This window comes from Bidens hawaiensis, unplaced genomic scaffold (assembly GCF_021521415.1).
Source record: "Bidens hawaiensis isolate Kalapana, Puna unplaced genomic scaffold, B.hawaiensis_p1.1 tig00037641_1, whole genome shotgun sequence".
Lineage (NCBI taxonomy): Eukaryota > Viridiplantae > Streptophyta > Magnoliopsida > Asterales > Asteraceae > Bidens > Bidens hawaiensis.
Window position 1 is genome coordinate 88,103 of NW_027496577.1, and position 14,317 is coordinate 102,419.

Below are 14,317 nucleotides of genomic sequence, written 5' to 3' on the forward strand. Positions count from 1 at the left end.
CACTTAATAGTCCTAAGCATGTCAAGTACAGTTAACACATGATCTTGGTATTATTATGCATGATTAATAACAATACGGTTAAACTTATAGTTAATGACATGGTATTCTGTATGCAATTATATGTGCATGAAAGAATTACAATGTCATTTAACGCATTTAATCGACTTGGCTTGTCTTCTCAATATCAACAAGATAACCACAATTTCACGGGATATGCTCAACTATAAAAAGAAATAAGATACCTTTGAACCCAGGTACCAAGATTTAAACGAACAAGAATCAAGATGATCGAAACAGAAAATTAGGGCTTGTATTATTGATTAATGGAAAATAACGAACTAACTGTTACAACACACTTATCCGTCTACTTATACAGATACAAGTTCACGAAATTACAGAACAGCCCCTCTACTTTTAAAACTAAACAAAACATACTCAAACTTTGGAATTACAATTTTAACCTTCCAACAACCTTTACGTTTCATTTTGAACAAGATAATATGATACAATGATTGCATCCGAAAAACTTTCATGGTTTATAAAACTACCTAAAAGTTCAAAGCCAAAAATTCTGAGCAGTAAAGAACGCTGCATAAACTACAGTTGTACACGACCCGGTAAAGTTTAAAGCTTTCCATAACCTAATATCGCCACCCTTGAAAACTACTGTTCATTTCTTCCTTGCGGTTCATCACCAACATTTTTTTATCTGATAAAGATATAAGCTGCACAAAAAGTTCAAAAGTATTATTTCCTTTTAATGTGAGATCACTCACTTAAATAAATAAAAGGATTTGGGCCAATTAATAAAACATGGATCATTAACCTTCTGACTGAACACCGTAATCCTATGTGTTCTTTGTTTTGATATAATAATATATACATATTTTTTTTACTTTTGTGTTGCCTGCGTTTGTGTGATAATGTATCCATAAGTGACTACTGTTACGCTCATGATTTCTATATATATTAAGTTTCCTACTGGCTGCTAGTTTATGTTATCCTCCTTCAAATTTTTCATCCATTTGGACTTTGCTTAGTTGAAATGTCTTAGGTGTACTTGTTGGTTCAGGCAGAGAGTAACACACTATGGGACAAGTTTTCTGTGTAATATTATATTAAACTGAATAGTAAAGAACGATTACACACTAAAACTGGGAAATAGAACCTCTACTTATACTATCTAACCTTTGGTAAAAAAGAAAACAAAATAAATGCGCAGCATAAAACGTTTTCCTAAAAACGAGTAAGCAAACTTCCATATTCTCCACTTTTCATGTCTCCACCTAATCAGCCACTAGCTTGCTGGCCTGTTCTGATTAACCGACACGAACCCGTGGACCTGACTTACCCATACTTGACCCGAACAATCAAGATTAACCCAACAGTAACACCCCAAATCGAACGTATTATGACGTTTTAGACTTTGCTATCTTATCTGAATTACGTATGTTAGGTGCGCATAAAAAGTAACAGATAGAGGTTATCTAAATTAAGGAAAGGAGTAGAATAACTTAATAATATCAAGGGTAAAAGGGGGAAATAAATGTATTTTAGGTCTACAAGAAAAAATCTAAATATGTTCTCTATATAAAGAAAGCAAAATACAAATTTCTAAGAGAGGAAGGAAACAAAAGAAAATAGTTCCGCGTGATATCATGTTCTATTGTATGTGAAGTGTGAACCAAAGAAGAGACAACGAATGGTAGGTAGCAATGTGAAAGAAGCAGGCGACACAAGATGTGATGTCAGTCCTAAAGTTATCTAATAGAAATTGGTGATGACAAACCGTCTACAGGAGATAATGAGATATGTATATAACAATTTATGCATTAATGCGCATTCATCAGTACACAAGAATTAGATTCCAGCTGAGTTAGCAATTACACGAAGTAGTACCTGTCTCAAGGTTATTGGAACCTAACTTGCTCGGTGTCTTTCACACTACCCTTTTGGATAGTGGCAATTTATCCTTTAAAATATTGTTTTTTTATCAATCTAAATTTCTTTTTTATAGCTGACCACATGTGCCATGCATGATGTATCTTCCTTAGCGAGTGATAAAGAAAAGGGCATGCATAGAATTAGAGACGTGGTTAGACAATGGAGTGTGGAGGTATTTCCACAACTTAGATTCTGAAGACTTGCAAGAAGATCATAATTCATATAGTCTTACAAATATGATATGTAATAATAACTTAAGAGACCGTTTTGTGGTGCACGCTTTTCACAGATGATACTGTGCTGGTCAAGGAGAGTAAAGAAAGTCTAAATGGGGGGGTAGAGGAATGGCGGGCAACTTTAGAGAGCAGAGGTTTAAGGATTAGTCCTGTTGTAAACAAAAAAGTGCTGCAGCCAACACTCAGGTCAAACAAAGTGAATACAAAAGTCAAAGATGGTTAATAATCTGAAGGGGTGATTCTGTCATTTACAAAACTATTTGCATATAAAATTTAGTTGCAGCTTGCAACATCTTTGTGGTTCCTTAAGAAATTTAGTTGCAGCTAATATGAATGTTTGGAGGAGAATTTCTGAGTTTGTAAGGTCAGCTCAGATGGTTCCTTAAGAGTTAAGACCTTAACATAGCCTTTAACACTTCGATCAGGATTCAGATCATCATTTTGCAATTCTCTCGATCAATTCTATAATTGACGAGTTCTGTGTTTTTATTTTTGATTCGCAATAAGAAATCCTCAGTCATTCGGCTCTGATTTGATTTCTAAGTTGTTTTAAATTCAATTCTTTCCGTGAGTTTTCATGCATTGACTCGATTGTAATTCTGCTTAACTGTTCAGCACCCTCTAAGACTGAATTCCTTAAGTGTGACTCCAATGGTGTAAACGTCGAGGAGAACGTCCAGATCACCATTGAAGGCAAGTGTTTCCGCAGTCAACCACATTCAAGCACTTACGATCGTTTGTACAGAGCGATGGGACATAAATAGTGAGCACCACGTCCAGGAGGATAATGTAGATGGTGAGCAGCCACAGGGGTTGTGCGACAGAAGATTCCCAACTAAGTTAAAGGAGAAAATTTAGAGGGAGGAGAGGTGGAGGCAGACCCAAACTGACTTGGGATGAACGGATTAGGCAAGATTTGCTAGACTTGCACCTCTTGGAGGAAGTAGTCAAGCATAGGACTTCAAAGAGGCGTAAACAGACTTTTGAGGGATGGTACAAATTTGTCTTAGCTTTGTCTTAGGGACCTTTTACATATACTTTCGGTGGCCTTACCTTCATCTTGTTTGCGTGTCTCTATGTTGTTTTATCATACTTTTCACCATTTTCTGTTATTGGTAAAGGTAGCTTAGCAATACTATATTTTCTATTCTTTCTGTTTTCTGATGTTTGGATTCCATGTGAAGAACTCAATGTTTCTAATATTCTTTTCGTATCCAAATAGGGTTTTTGGAGTTGGGGTCTCCCAGGAAGTAGTCTATCTATCCTTTGTGAATTGTGATAAAGTTAGGGCTCGCCTAGTCACTAATCTGGCTTTGAATCGACTTACACTTCTATCAACACTGTACATGGCGAAAATAGTTCCTCAGCAATCCACTATTTTCTGGCAGTATTATTTACTAGACTTGGTGACATTACAGCTAGAGCCCATTCCTTCTGCACATTTCTTGGGACTCGTATTTCTGATTAATGAAGTAACAAATGATATATACCTAGAAGACGGTTTTTTATAATATACAAAATTCCTTATCATGTACCCTTTCAAGTACAATAGGTATTTCCGAGTTGAGGGAGAAGGTTTCACATTACCTATAGACAACTACATTGATCTAGGTGTACATATTCGATCTTATGTATGACTTCAAAAAAAAAAAAATTTGTTTATGCATCTTCAGTTAAATCCACATACGAACCTAAAGAGACCATGCTATCAAACTATCAACTGGAAGATACAATTGCATGCAGAACTTAGTCATAACTTAGAGGACACTATCATTGATTTATTTTATAAAAAAATGCTAGTATCTAACTAATGAGTAGAGCCCACTATCGCTCCTAACCAAACTCTTAGAAGACAAATTCTGTTTTTGTTATGTTGTTTATAAAAAAGATACTTGACAAGTTTGGATTTGCCATCATGCTCTAGGAAGAATATAACTTAAGGTTGTTCATATAAAATGATCTTATCTAAAACCTGACTAAGGATAAATAAATCATATAAACTTTCTTAGAATAAATGACCAACCTGTTGAGCAACTTGTTCAAGCCGTATCTTTTCAGGAGTTGATTCTCCAATCAAGTTCCCCTTCATGGACCCCACATGAGTCGTTTGGTTCTCATGGCTCCTTTCACTTGAATCACTTCCACCAGTCAGAACCCCTCGTTTCCTTTTTCTCGTGTACTTGATCACTCCATCAGTCAAAGGTTGACTTGGAGCCTCGTCGGTCATACAAACCTTTGACTCTGCACTAGTTAATGGCAGGTCAACCTTGTCCTTTTCTTGTCTCACAGGCATAACTTCTTCTCCACTTGTGCTTTGACTATTGCATATTCTTACCAAGCTTTCATCAACGGGTATATCTTTTGTATGTTTGACCAAATCCGGAGAAGTCAGACATGAATTATCAGCTGCTAAATCTATCTCCTTCACTTTATCGTTTTCAATCAACTTCAGGTTGATGTTTTTGTTTTTGTCATTTGTTTGAACAGAAAATGGAGATTTGTTATCGTGCGTGGTTCGTTCGCACGCACGGATTCTTTGAGTACACCCGTTTTTATACAGCTCGGTTTCTTTGCTTCTTGATATTATAGAAGGTAAATCCCCGCTATCGAATAAAGATTTTTTCAAAGGTAATAAAGAGTTAAAGAAACTCTGGCTTTTGTTTCTCTGATTCATATATGAATTGGGTTGTACTTTTGAAGGAGGGTATGTAATGGGTTCATGGGTCGGTACATTGTCTACTTGTACATTATGCTTTACTTCTTTGATTTTCGAAAACTTCTGAAGTTCTGCTTCAACTCCTCCTAATTCCTCCCTGAGGTCTTTCACTATGTCTTCAGCTTCTTGAAGTTGTGCTTCGAGTTCTTCAATTTTCTTTTCTTGGGTGCAGGATGCCACTGCTGCTTCACTGATCTGCAAATTATCAAACCAGTAAATGTCGTTTTCAACTGTGAAATCAACAAATGTGAGACAAAAGGCTGCACACAATCAGAATACCAGAAATACACTCATTGGATAAGCTGAAACGATGTAATAGTTAACTAGTAACGCATACCCTAATTCATATTCCTGAACCACATATGAGCTGTATGTGCTTGTTTTAGTAAGCTTCTTCCTACTTTAGAGCAAATCATGAGAAATCATATATAGAAACCGACATCCAAATACGAAAACCATATCCCAGCCATTATGTATGGAATCAAAATTAATAGTAAAATAATATTTTTAAACATTTCGTCACGTATCAACTTCCATAACAAAGTTTTAAGAAGCAACGCACATGAAGCAACTCAAAAACAATCGCCTCACATGGTCGCACACTCGAACATGATAAATCCACTCGTCATATCTCTACAGATGGTTATTTGGTCATACCACTATAAGATAATTGCAGTCACAACTAAAAGGAAATGTTTTTAGTACATATGGATCATAGAACAAAGTAGTAACCTATGGAAACAAATAATACTTAATATCTAGCATGAATTGCAGGCCCAGACCATTAAAGTACATATTACAACTTTACAAGCTACATCCTGGTATACTCATAACAACAATGTCAAAGACCACATTTACAAACATTATTGGAGTAACCGATTAATCGGTTATTGAGTTTCGTATGGTGATCAATGGCCTACAGAATGCACCACATTAATCAACTAACCAAGAAAAACCTCAAATTATGTCAGATCTTCAACTAATCAAGACTTAAAAAAAAATCCTAATCCAAATATGAAAATTAAAACCCTAAACAACACAACAGCCAAGCCTTTCTTAATACATTAATACCCTACTTCATGTTCACGAATCTCCTATGAAATGTTAGTGCTTGTTTTAGTAAGTTTATTCCTACTTTAGAGCAATTTATGAGAAATCATCTATAGAAATGTACATCCAAATGCCAAAACCATATCCCGAACATTGTAAATGGAATCAGAATTAATAATGAATTACAACTTGAAACGTTTCGTCACTTATCAACTTCCATAACCAAGTTTTAAGAAGCAATGCACATGAAGCGACTCAAAAACAATCACTCGTCACTCCACATGGTTACACACTCAAAAATTTCAAATACCACATTCAACATCATTTAAGTAACTGTTAATCGGTCATTCAGTTTCGCATAAGAAAAAAACCCCTCAGATTATATCAGATCTTCAACTAATCAATACATAAAAACAAGAATCAGACCAAATACCAAAATCAAAACCCTAAACAACACAAAAAAAACCCGAACCTTTATCGAACCATTAGTAAACCTAGAACAACACACTAGTCAAAATGCGAACAAAAGTATATATATATACAAACAGGATCAATACTACCTTAGAATCCATGGTGTGTTTGAGCCTCGTAAGCATCTGAATGGCGTCTTCTTTAGCGTGCTTAAGCTCGTACTCCAACCGAACAGCTTTCCGTTCGGAGACCATAATCCTGGCTGCAGCTTCTTTCTCGGTGTTGAGTATAACATCCGCATACACCTTCTTCAAAGCCCTTAATCTCTGATGTAAACAAACAGGATTAAAAAACGGTTAAATTAGTTGTAAGAGTGGAATTGCCAAGTGGGTATCGGATATATTATATTTACCTCATCATCGGCGTCCATGGTTGAAGAATCGGAAGAAATTGATTGGTTTAAGGTTTTGGTTGTTGCGTAAGTAGGAGCAGCAGCTGTCTGTGTCTGTGTCTGTGTCTGTTATGAAACGATTACGAACTGAAACTTCTGTTGCCCTTGTTACGGTTTTGCCCCTGGTTTTTTGTTTTTTATTTCTGCACAATTTCGTTAAACCGATGATGAGATGATTACATCGCTGGACCGGTTTGTTTCAAACTTTCTTTCAACATCATTTCTCATGTTTTTCTTTTTCTTTTTTCCCAATGGGCACGAGACAAAAAGTGGTTTCTCATGACGTGGCATTAAATTGAAGGTTCACCACTCCACGTGGTAAACGAGTTTTTTATATTTTTTTCCCTTTCATGTAACAACATGCTCAAAAATCAAAAGGATAATACCCTATGTTACAAAAATCGCTAGTCGATGGTCGGACAGTGAAGATTGGCGATTAATCGAGATTAGTCAAGATTAATCGGATCGGACTTTAATGTATATTTTTCAGTTTTATATATGCACACATATTTTTATTTGTAATTCTTAGTTTTATACATACACAAACATATTTTGGCCGGAAATTGGATGGAATCTTGCTGGAAACCGCTAGTTTTTGCTGCAATCTCGCCGAAAGTAGTTGATTTGGGTCGGAATCTCGCCGGAAACCACTGATTTTGGTCGGAATCTCGTCGAAAATTGTCGATTTTGGCAGGATTTGACTGTTAACCGATTAATTTGTCGACTAGCCCAAATTAATCAGTGAAGTGGGGACTATTGATTAGTCGGTGCATAGTCGGAATTTTTGCAACACTGATAATACCCAACTCATGAAGTGAAAGAAAAGGTAAATATGGTCTTGTAGACTCATGATTTTTTATGAGGTTTATCTCATCATCTTAGTTAAAGAGTTAAGAATGTGAAACTTGTGATCTCTTACACATCTTAAAGAACTCATCACTATTGATAAGGCTGGTGCCATCATCTCTGACGGCGTACAAGTGGTTTGGATACTATTTTGAAACATTTTGTCCTTTATATCATACAATATTGACCGTTTTGCATGTAAGGAGCTTACGGAATTGTTTTTGTTGCATGAGTGAAAACTTTTCAAGAGATTTTCAAGTACATTTAATTGTGAAGTTTCTCCCGTGTTAATGATATTTGAAACCCAATATTCATTATGTACCAAATGTCTCTAATTTTCACAACCAATGTGAAATTTGCCTAGAGTCTACACAAATTTTGTGAATCTTGTTGGTAACAAAACATTAAGGCAGCATTCGTGTATGTTACACATGTAACTTTTATGATTTTAATGAACAAGCACATTTAAACTACTGAAAGAAATGTTGAAAGGGAGTTGTTAAAGATGAGCTACTAAATGACCGGTAAACACGAAGTTTTATAAATAATGAATTCGGTAAGAAAATCAAGAATGTTGAATTTCTACGAGAGATGGGTAGAATAATTTAATGTCATGCAAGACACATTATGACCTTAAATCGCTGAATGCTAGTGACATCAACTTTAAAAACAAGATCCATAGTGACATAGTGAATAGACCTAACTAGAGTACTGTGATATTGAAGTTTATGGACAATCTCTCAAATTTGTTGCAAACCCTGATGTAACACTAGGATATTCATTAAATTTAAATTAAACATTGGGTAAGGGAAATAATGAATTGGTGGAGCTTAGACATAAATGAAAGACTTAAAGCATCATTTGGTAGATGAAACATTAAAGTGGAAAAATATATATGATAAGTTATACAAGAACTAAAACGAAAATGAGTTAGGAGGTATAATAGGAACCAAAAGTTTGAAGTAGACGTCTAAATTGTTATTGTTGGTACTATAAAAATGTATAACTAGATAGATAAGATAGAATGGTTAGGTTAAAGAATGCATCAAATGATATGAAAAATCAAATGATATGAAAAATGATGTGTTTTGTGTCAGCAGAACACAAAATGTAGTAAAAAAGCCAGAAACCATTTAAATATGGCCTTCTAATATGTTAATTCGATAATCTACCAAGATTTGTATTAGGGATGATAAAAGAAACACAATAATCATCTAGTTTTAATTTCATGTATTGGCAACAAACAAGCCATGACTAAGTAAAATATACACAATTTAGTTATGGCAAGTAACAAAAGGCTTGTAGTCTAGCGGTATTAAGATGTCTGTTAAAGTGTTTCCCTTAAATAATTGGGGGTTCTAGCCTAATGGATGGACAAAGTGTGTATTTTGAAGTAGGTTTAGAGGGAATGTGTTTGTTCGCTGGTTTTATAAATAAAAAGAAATCATAGCAAGTAATAATTGACATCCCCTGAATATGACACTTTCATGTGCTATCTCGAACCCAAAAGGTAAAAAAAAAACAACTTCAAACACGCTTAATCACCTGTCATGTTAGCCTTTCACTAATGTATCAAAAAGATCTCTAGTTTCTCTTCAACTCTATAAACTTCCTTATGAATTCTTACATTTCCACATTATCACCACTTTTCATATCTTCTTTTAATAATAATTTTTTTTAACAAATCCATTCTTTTGTTTTTCTATAATTCAAATCTCTATATATATATTAAAGCAATAGGCTTTATCTCAACTTCTCCTCTTCCTATTGGTTGTTGCCTAGACTTTCCATGTATATCTACCATCTCTCTAATTTTCATGTTAATAAAATAAATAAAAAAAAACTAAAATAAGATACAATTAATTCTATTTAATGGTTCTCTTTAAATCTTTAAATTATTCTCTTTAAATTTAATTATGTTTAATAATCGTTTTTGTTATAATTGTTATTATTTATCAATCCACGATATAATTGTTATTATTTATCAATCAACGAGTTTTATTACTTATGTTATTTTTATTATTCTGTATACTATAATATAACTTAAGCTAGTCCTTCAAATCAATTTTCCTCTTTAACTCCTCCATTTTCATTGACGGTTCCTTCCTGTTCCACATATGACTACCTTCAATATTTTTAATATGTTTCCATATTTTTAATTTAATATCATAGGTAATTAAATCACCAATGTCAACGAAATTTAACAAATTTGCATACTTTCCAATATTATCAAACTTTATATTTTAAAATAATACACATTTATGTGATTATCTAAACTCATTTCCAAAGAATACTGTAAAAAGAAAGCTATGTTTCTATAATAAATTAAACTATTCTATAGCCAAGGTCATTATGCAATTTGATTTTGTATTATCAATATATCATATGTTGGAGATACTTGTCTTCGTGGATATAAAGATTATTAATATAGATCAATAACTAAAACCAATAATTTAAGATTTATACATACTGTTGGGCTCAATGAGAATTACTATATATTTACGAACCACTAAAAAGTATTTAGTTCACCTTTTGTATGTATTAAAAGATTAATACATCATTAGTATCTTACTAATGGAAAATAAAATGCGTCACTATATCAAATGGTTGCCACATCCGGACTGTTATTAGCAGCCATATGGATATGTGTGACATCCGTCAAATTTGAGCCTCGAGTTGTATTTGTGTAGTAAACTTTTATTATGTAAAACCGACACAACATTTTTAGAACTTTATTTAAATTATTATATAATAATATTTTAGACCTCGATCATAAATAAAACGATGTGTGTCATATTTTAGGGTCGTTAAGAAAAACATAATGGGTCCAAACTAATTTCCGTAAAGTCGTTACAAGTTATAAGAACCTTTAAACTCTTATTTAAGCTTGATTGAAACATGAGGGGCCATTTCTTTAAATGTGTATATATATATATAAAACTTAAAATAACCTAAACCTAACATATTTATCAACCCCAGCCGACCCCTCTTTCTCTTTCATTTTCCGGCGTCGTTTTCCGGCGGCCTGCGCATCTCCGACGAGTCCCAACGCACCACCACCTTCGACCCTAACCACCTCCTACTATATCACCACCAACACAGCCGCCACCCCCCTTGTACCTGTTTTCCGGCGAGTCCAAGATTCCGGCCACCCTCTTTCTCTCCCCTGTTCACCCGCAGCCACCACCACCGAACACCCTTCTCTCTCTTCTTCTTTTTCGTTTTTCCGACGACCGGAATTCCGGCCGCCGTGGTCACTCCAGCACCGCAGCCCTATCTCTCTCTCTCTCTCTTTGTTCGTCTCTCTCACAGTCTATATCTCTCTCGGCCTCTCTCTCTCTCACAGTCTCTATCTCTCTCGGCCTCTCTTTCTCACAGCCTCTATCTCTCTCGGCTCGTTTTACTTCTCGGTATAGAGCCACGACTCGGGGACAGAATAATAGGTAAATAATTTGGGTTCTGGTATTGTTTATTTTCGTATAGAGATTTGTCGGATTTAAAGTCGTTGATAGCCGATTATATATGTTTGGTTATATAATTTTGAAACGGGTTGGATTGAGTATAGAGTTGTTTTGATATGGGGAAAGGATGAACACCCGGGAAATGTATATGTTATTAACTTTGGGTTTGTTTAACAAATTGTTATTTTGGTTCGATTGGTTGGTACTCTAATTATTAAACTAGAGGTCTTGGGTTCGGGTCTCGTCCTAGATCGGTTTTGGTGTTATTTTTTTTATACTTAACAAATAAGGGTTATTATTAGTACTAATATTACTACATAAGAATTATTATTAGTATTAGTATTAGTATGGTTAACTTACTATTATATGTATCCATTAATATTACTATTATTTTTATCATTAATATTATAAATATTAAAGTCGTTATTATTATTAATAAAGAATCATATTATTATTATTATTTTAGTAAAATCATATTTTTATTCATAATTATTAGCAATAATATTATTATTTTTAATTTGTGAACTCGTTTAGAAATCGAGCGAACATCGAGTATGGTATCGTTATTACTATCAATATTATTATTTATTATTATTATCATTTTTATCAACAATATTATAATTAATACCAAAATTTCTATTCTACAACTATTAATATTAGTATTAATAATAATAATTATTGTTATAATCATTATACTATATTAGTATTATTAAAAATAATTATTGTTATTATATTAACATCATTATCTTATATATCTATCTATCTATATATATATCCAACATATCTTTTAGCATTTTATTATCATCATTATCTTATCATTAATAATATTATTATAAATTTTATTATCAATTCATTTTTATAAAACCAAACCCATGATTTAAAACCCGTCTTGTTTATTTTAATATTGGTTTAGCTATTTAAAAGCCCAATAAAATAATATTTTATTATCAATTAAGTACGAGTCTCTAATCGTTAACAAACTAACCGGTAATCCGATTTACAACCAAACCTCATCGTTCAATGTTTCCAATATAGTTTCATTATGGTTTCAAGTTCATTAATATATATTACATTATTTATTTTAGCTAAGGTGTTTATCGTTTCAAGTCGGATCTGTTCGTTTACCGTTCGAGCTTCATTTATTTATCTTATTAGTTTCTCAATTCATCAATCGAGGTGAGTACTTTCATACCCCTTTTTCCATCTTTCGTTTTGGGGTGACATTTCATACTTATCAAACTAAATGCTTCAATTACTTGAATCTTTAAACACACAAACGTGATTGTATACTTTACTTGAATAATTGCTTGATTTGGTGTTCTATGCTTACATGCTATGTGCATATGTGTTTATCGCTTTCAGTCACGGGGAAGTCTATAAATCCGTGATCTATCTGGTATTCTCTTATAGCACGGTGTCGTTAACGTAATGCAATTAACGATATTCTATTAAATCCTAGACTACTTGGCAACCCCTTGTAGCTAGGTGGCGCTAACGTAATTCTATTAGCGATTGTCAATTTATTCAAGTTATTGTTTTTATTTATTGTTTTGTATACAAGTTTTGTGGCTTTTTACTACTATATATTTATATGCTCAATCTTATGAATTGCTCACCAACCTTTGTGTTGACAAACTTTATTTTATGAAATGTTACAGGTTTGACTTTTGTTGACTCGAGGACTTGATGAGAAACGTTACCGAGACTATTAGGGTATTAGTAAAACGAACAATATAAATGTTACTTGTATTAATTTTGTTTGTGTGAACGAGAGGTGTTGATTATTGATTTATGAAATAAATGAGTTGGTTAAATATTGTCACTTTAAATAGTGTTTTGTGTTTTTGGGCAATCGGTTGCACCCCGCATGTTCCGCCGCCTTTGGTCGGGGTGTGACTTAGGCATGCCAAAATGTATTGCTGTGCAAGTTCTTGTCAATATTTAGAACATGTTTGAGCTAATATGGGTTATTAGCATCTTGAGTTCAAGTCATAACAAGTTCAAGTCAAGATTAGAGTGTATACAAGTTATGACTCTATGAATCGTTAACAAGTCATATAAGTCAATTGATGTTTCTAAGTGTTCAACTATTAACTATTAAAAAAACCAATTTATTCATTTTTATATTAATCTTTGACAACACTGAAATACTACAAATTAAAGTATAAACCTTGTATTCAAGGAAGTATTTAGGGAGTTGTAAATACTAAATTTATGATACTTTTGTTAAATAAATAGTTAAATTGTATAAACTTTTGTTCGTGTTTATTTTAAATCACACTTCAGTAGTTCTTCCTACATCTTGTCAAAGTGAAACGTACTTAAACTATCAAAAAAACACGAGGTTCACAGTTGGATGTCAATCATTACATGTTGAAGAGATAAAATAATTTGCGAATTAACTATTGGATATAGGTGAAGGGAATGTTGGGGGGGGGGGGGTCCAAATGACGACGAATGAATGTACAAATTCCCGATGATATTTTAATTAACAATTCATTATATCCAGTATATGATTTAATAGACTTTGTATATCATTCGATTTTAGACAAGTTCAATGAACTTACTTTCAAGAACAGACAATATTGTCGATTAAAATTATATATGTTTATTAGACGATTTCTATATTTCCACCCGTGACGCCCACGGGTTAATAACCTAGTTATACAATATATAAGTATAACTATAAGTATGTAGTTGGAGAATTGTGTGGTAAAAACAACGAAGTCAAAGAATTGTGTTGTTAAAACGTGTTGTGTGGTTGTATTTGTAGATTTTTGAAAAGCAACTATACATTATCATTATCTAGCTATTCAAAAAATAATAATTTCTTACTGTTGAATCTTCAAATACTTAAAATTTATTTTGGCCATCCTCCCTTGCCAAGCACCACGTTTAGATACGAGTCTATGCTTGTTTGAAAATGATCTCCATCATCCTTCGTTTTACGAGTTATGTAACGTAAGCCAAAGACATTCATGTCAAGTTATCTCTTTAACATTATTGCCTAGTTTTAAAAGGGTTCAATTTATCTAAAGTTTGTCATCCTAGGAAGTGTACACATATAAAGAATGCCATGGGCGTGGATCGAAATTTGAAACATGATTTCATTTCTTTTCATTTTAATATATTTGGGTCTCTTGCTGCTCTAGATATCGTTACGTTTATGAAAAAAGTTCAACGGATCGCGCACAATATCATA

General features: G+C 33.3%; 1 protein-coding gene across 1 annotated transcript; it reads right to left on the bottom strand.

Annotated features, from left to right (window-relative positions):
- Positions 1–527: 527 nt before the first annotated feature.
- Positions 528–7,118, bottom strand: LOC143589586 (uncharacterized). The gene is made up of 4 exons (XM_077070306.1): positions 6,770–7,118; positions 6,507–6,683; positions 4,204–5,091; positions 528–725 (listed from the first exon to the last, which is right to left on the bottom strand). The coding sequence occupies exons 1-4, from the start codon at positions 6,785–6,787 to the stop codon at positions 642–644; spliced, it is 1,167 nt and encodes a 388-aa protein (XP_076926421.1). The 5' UTR covers positions 6,788–7,118; the 3' UTR covers positions 528–641.
- Between the last annotated feature and the right edge of the window lie 7,199 nt (positions 7,119–14,317).

Coding starts and splice junctions, on each gene's coding strand:
- LOC143589586 (XM_077070306.1), bottom strand. Junction 5,092..6,506: donor AACACACCATGGATTCTAAG/GTAGTATTGATC, acceptor GATAATTTGCAG/ATCAGTGAAGCAGCAGTGGC. Junction 726..4,203: donor TTGAACAAGTTGCTCAACAG/GTTGGTCATTTA, acceptor CTTTTTGTGCAG/CTTATATCTTTATCAGATAA.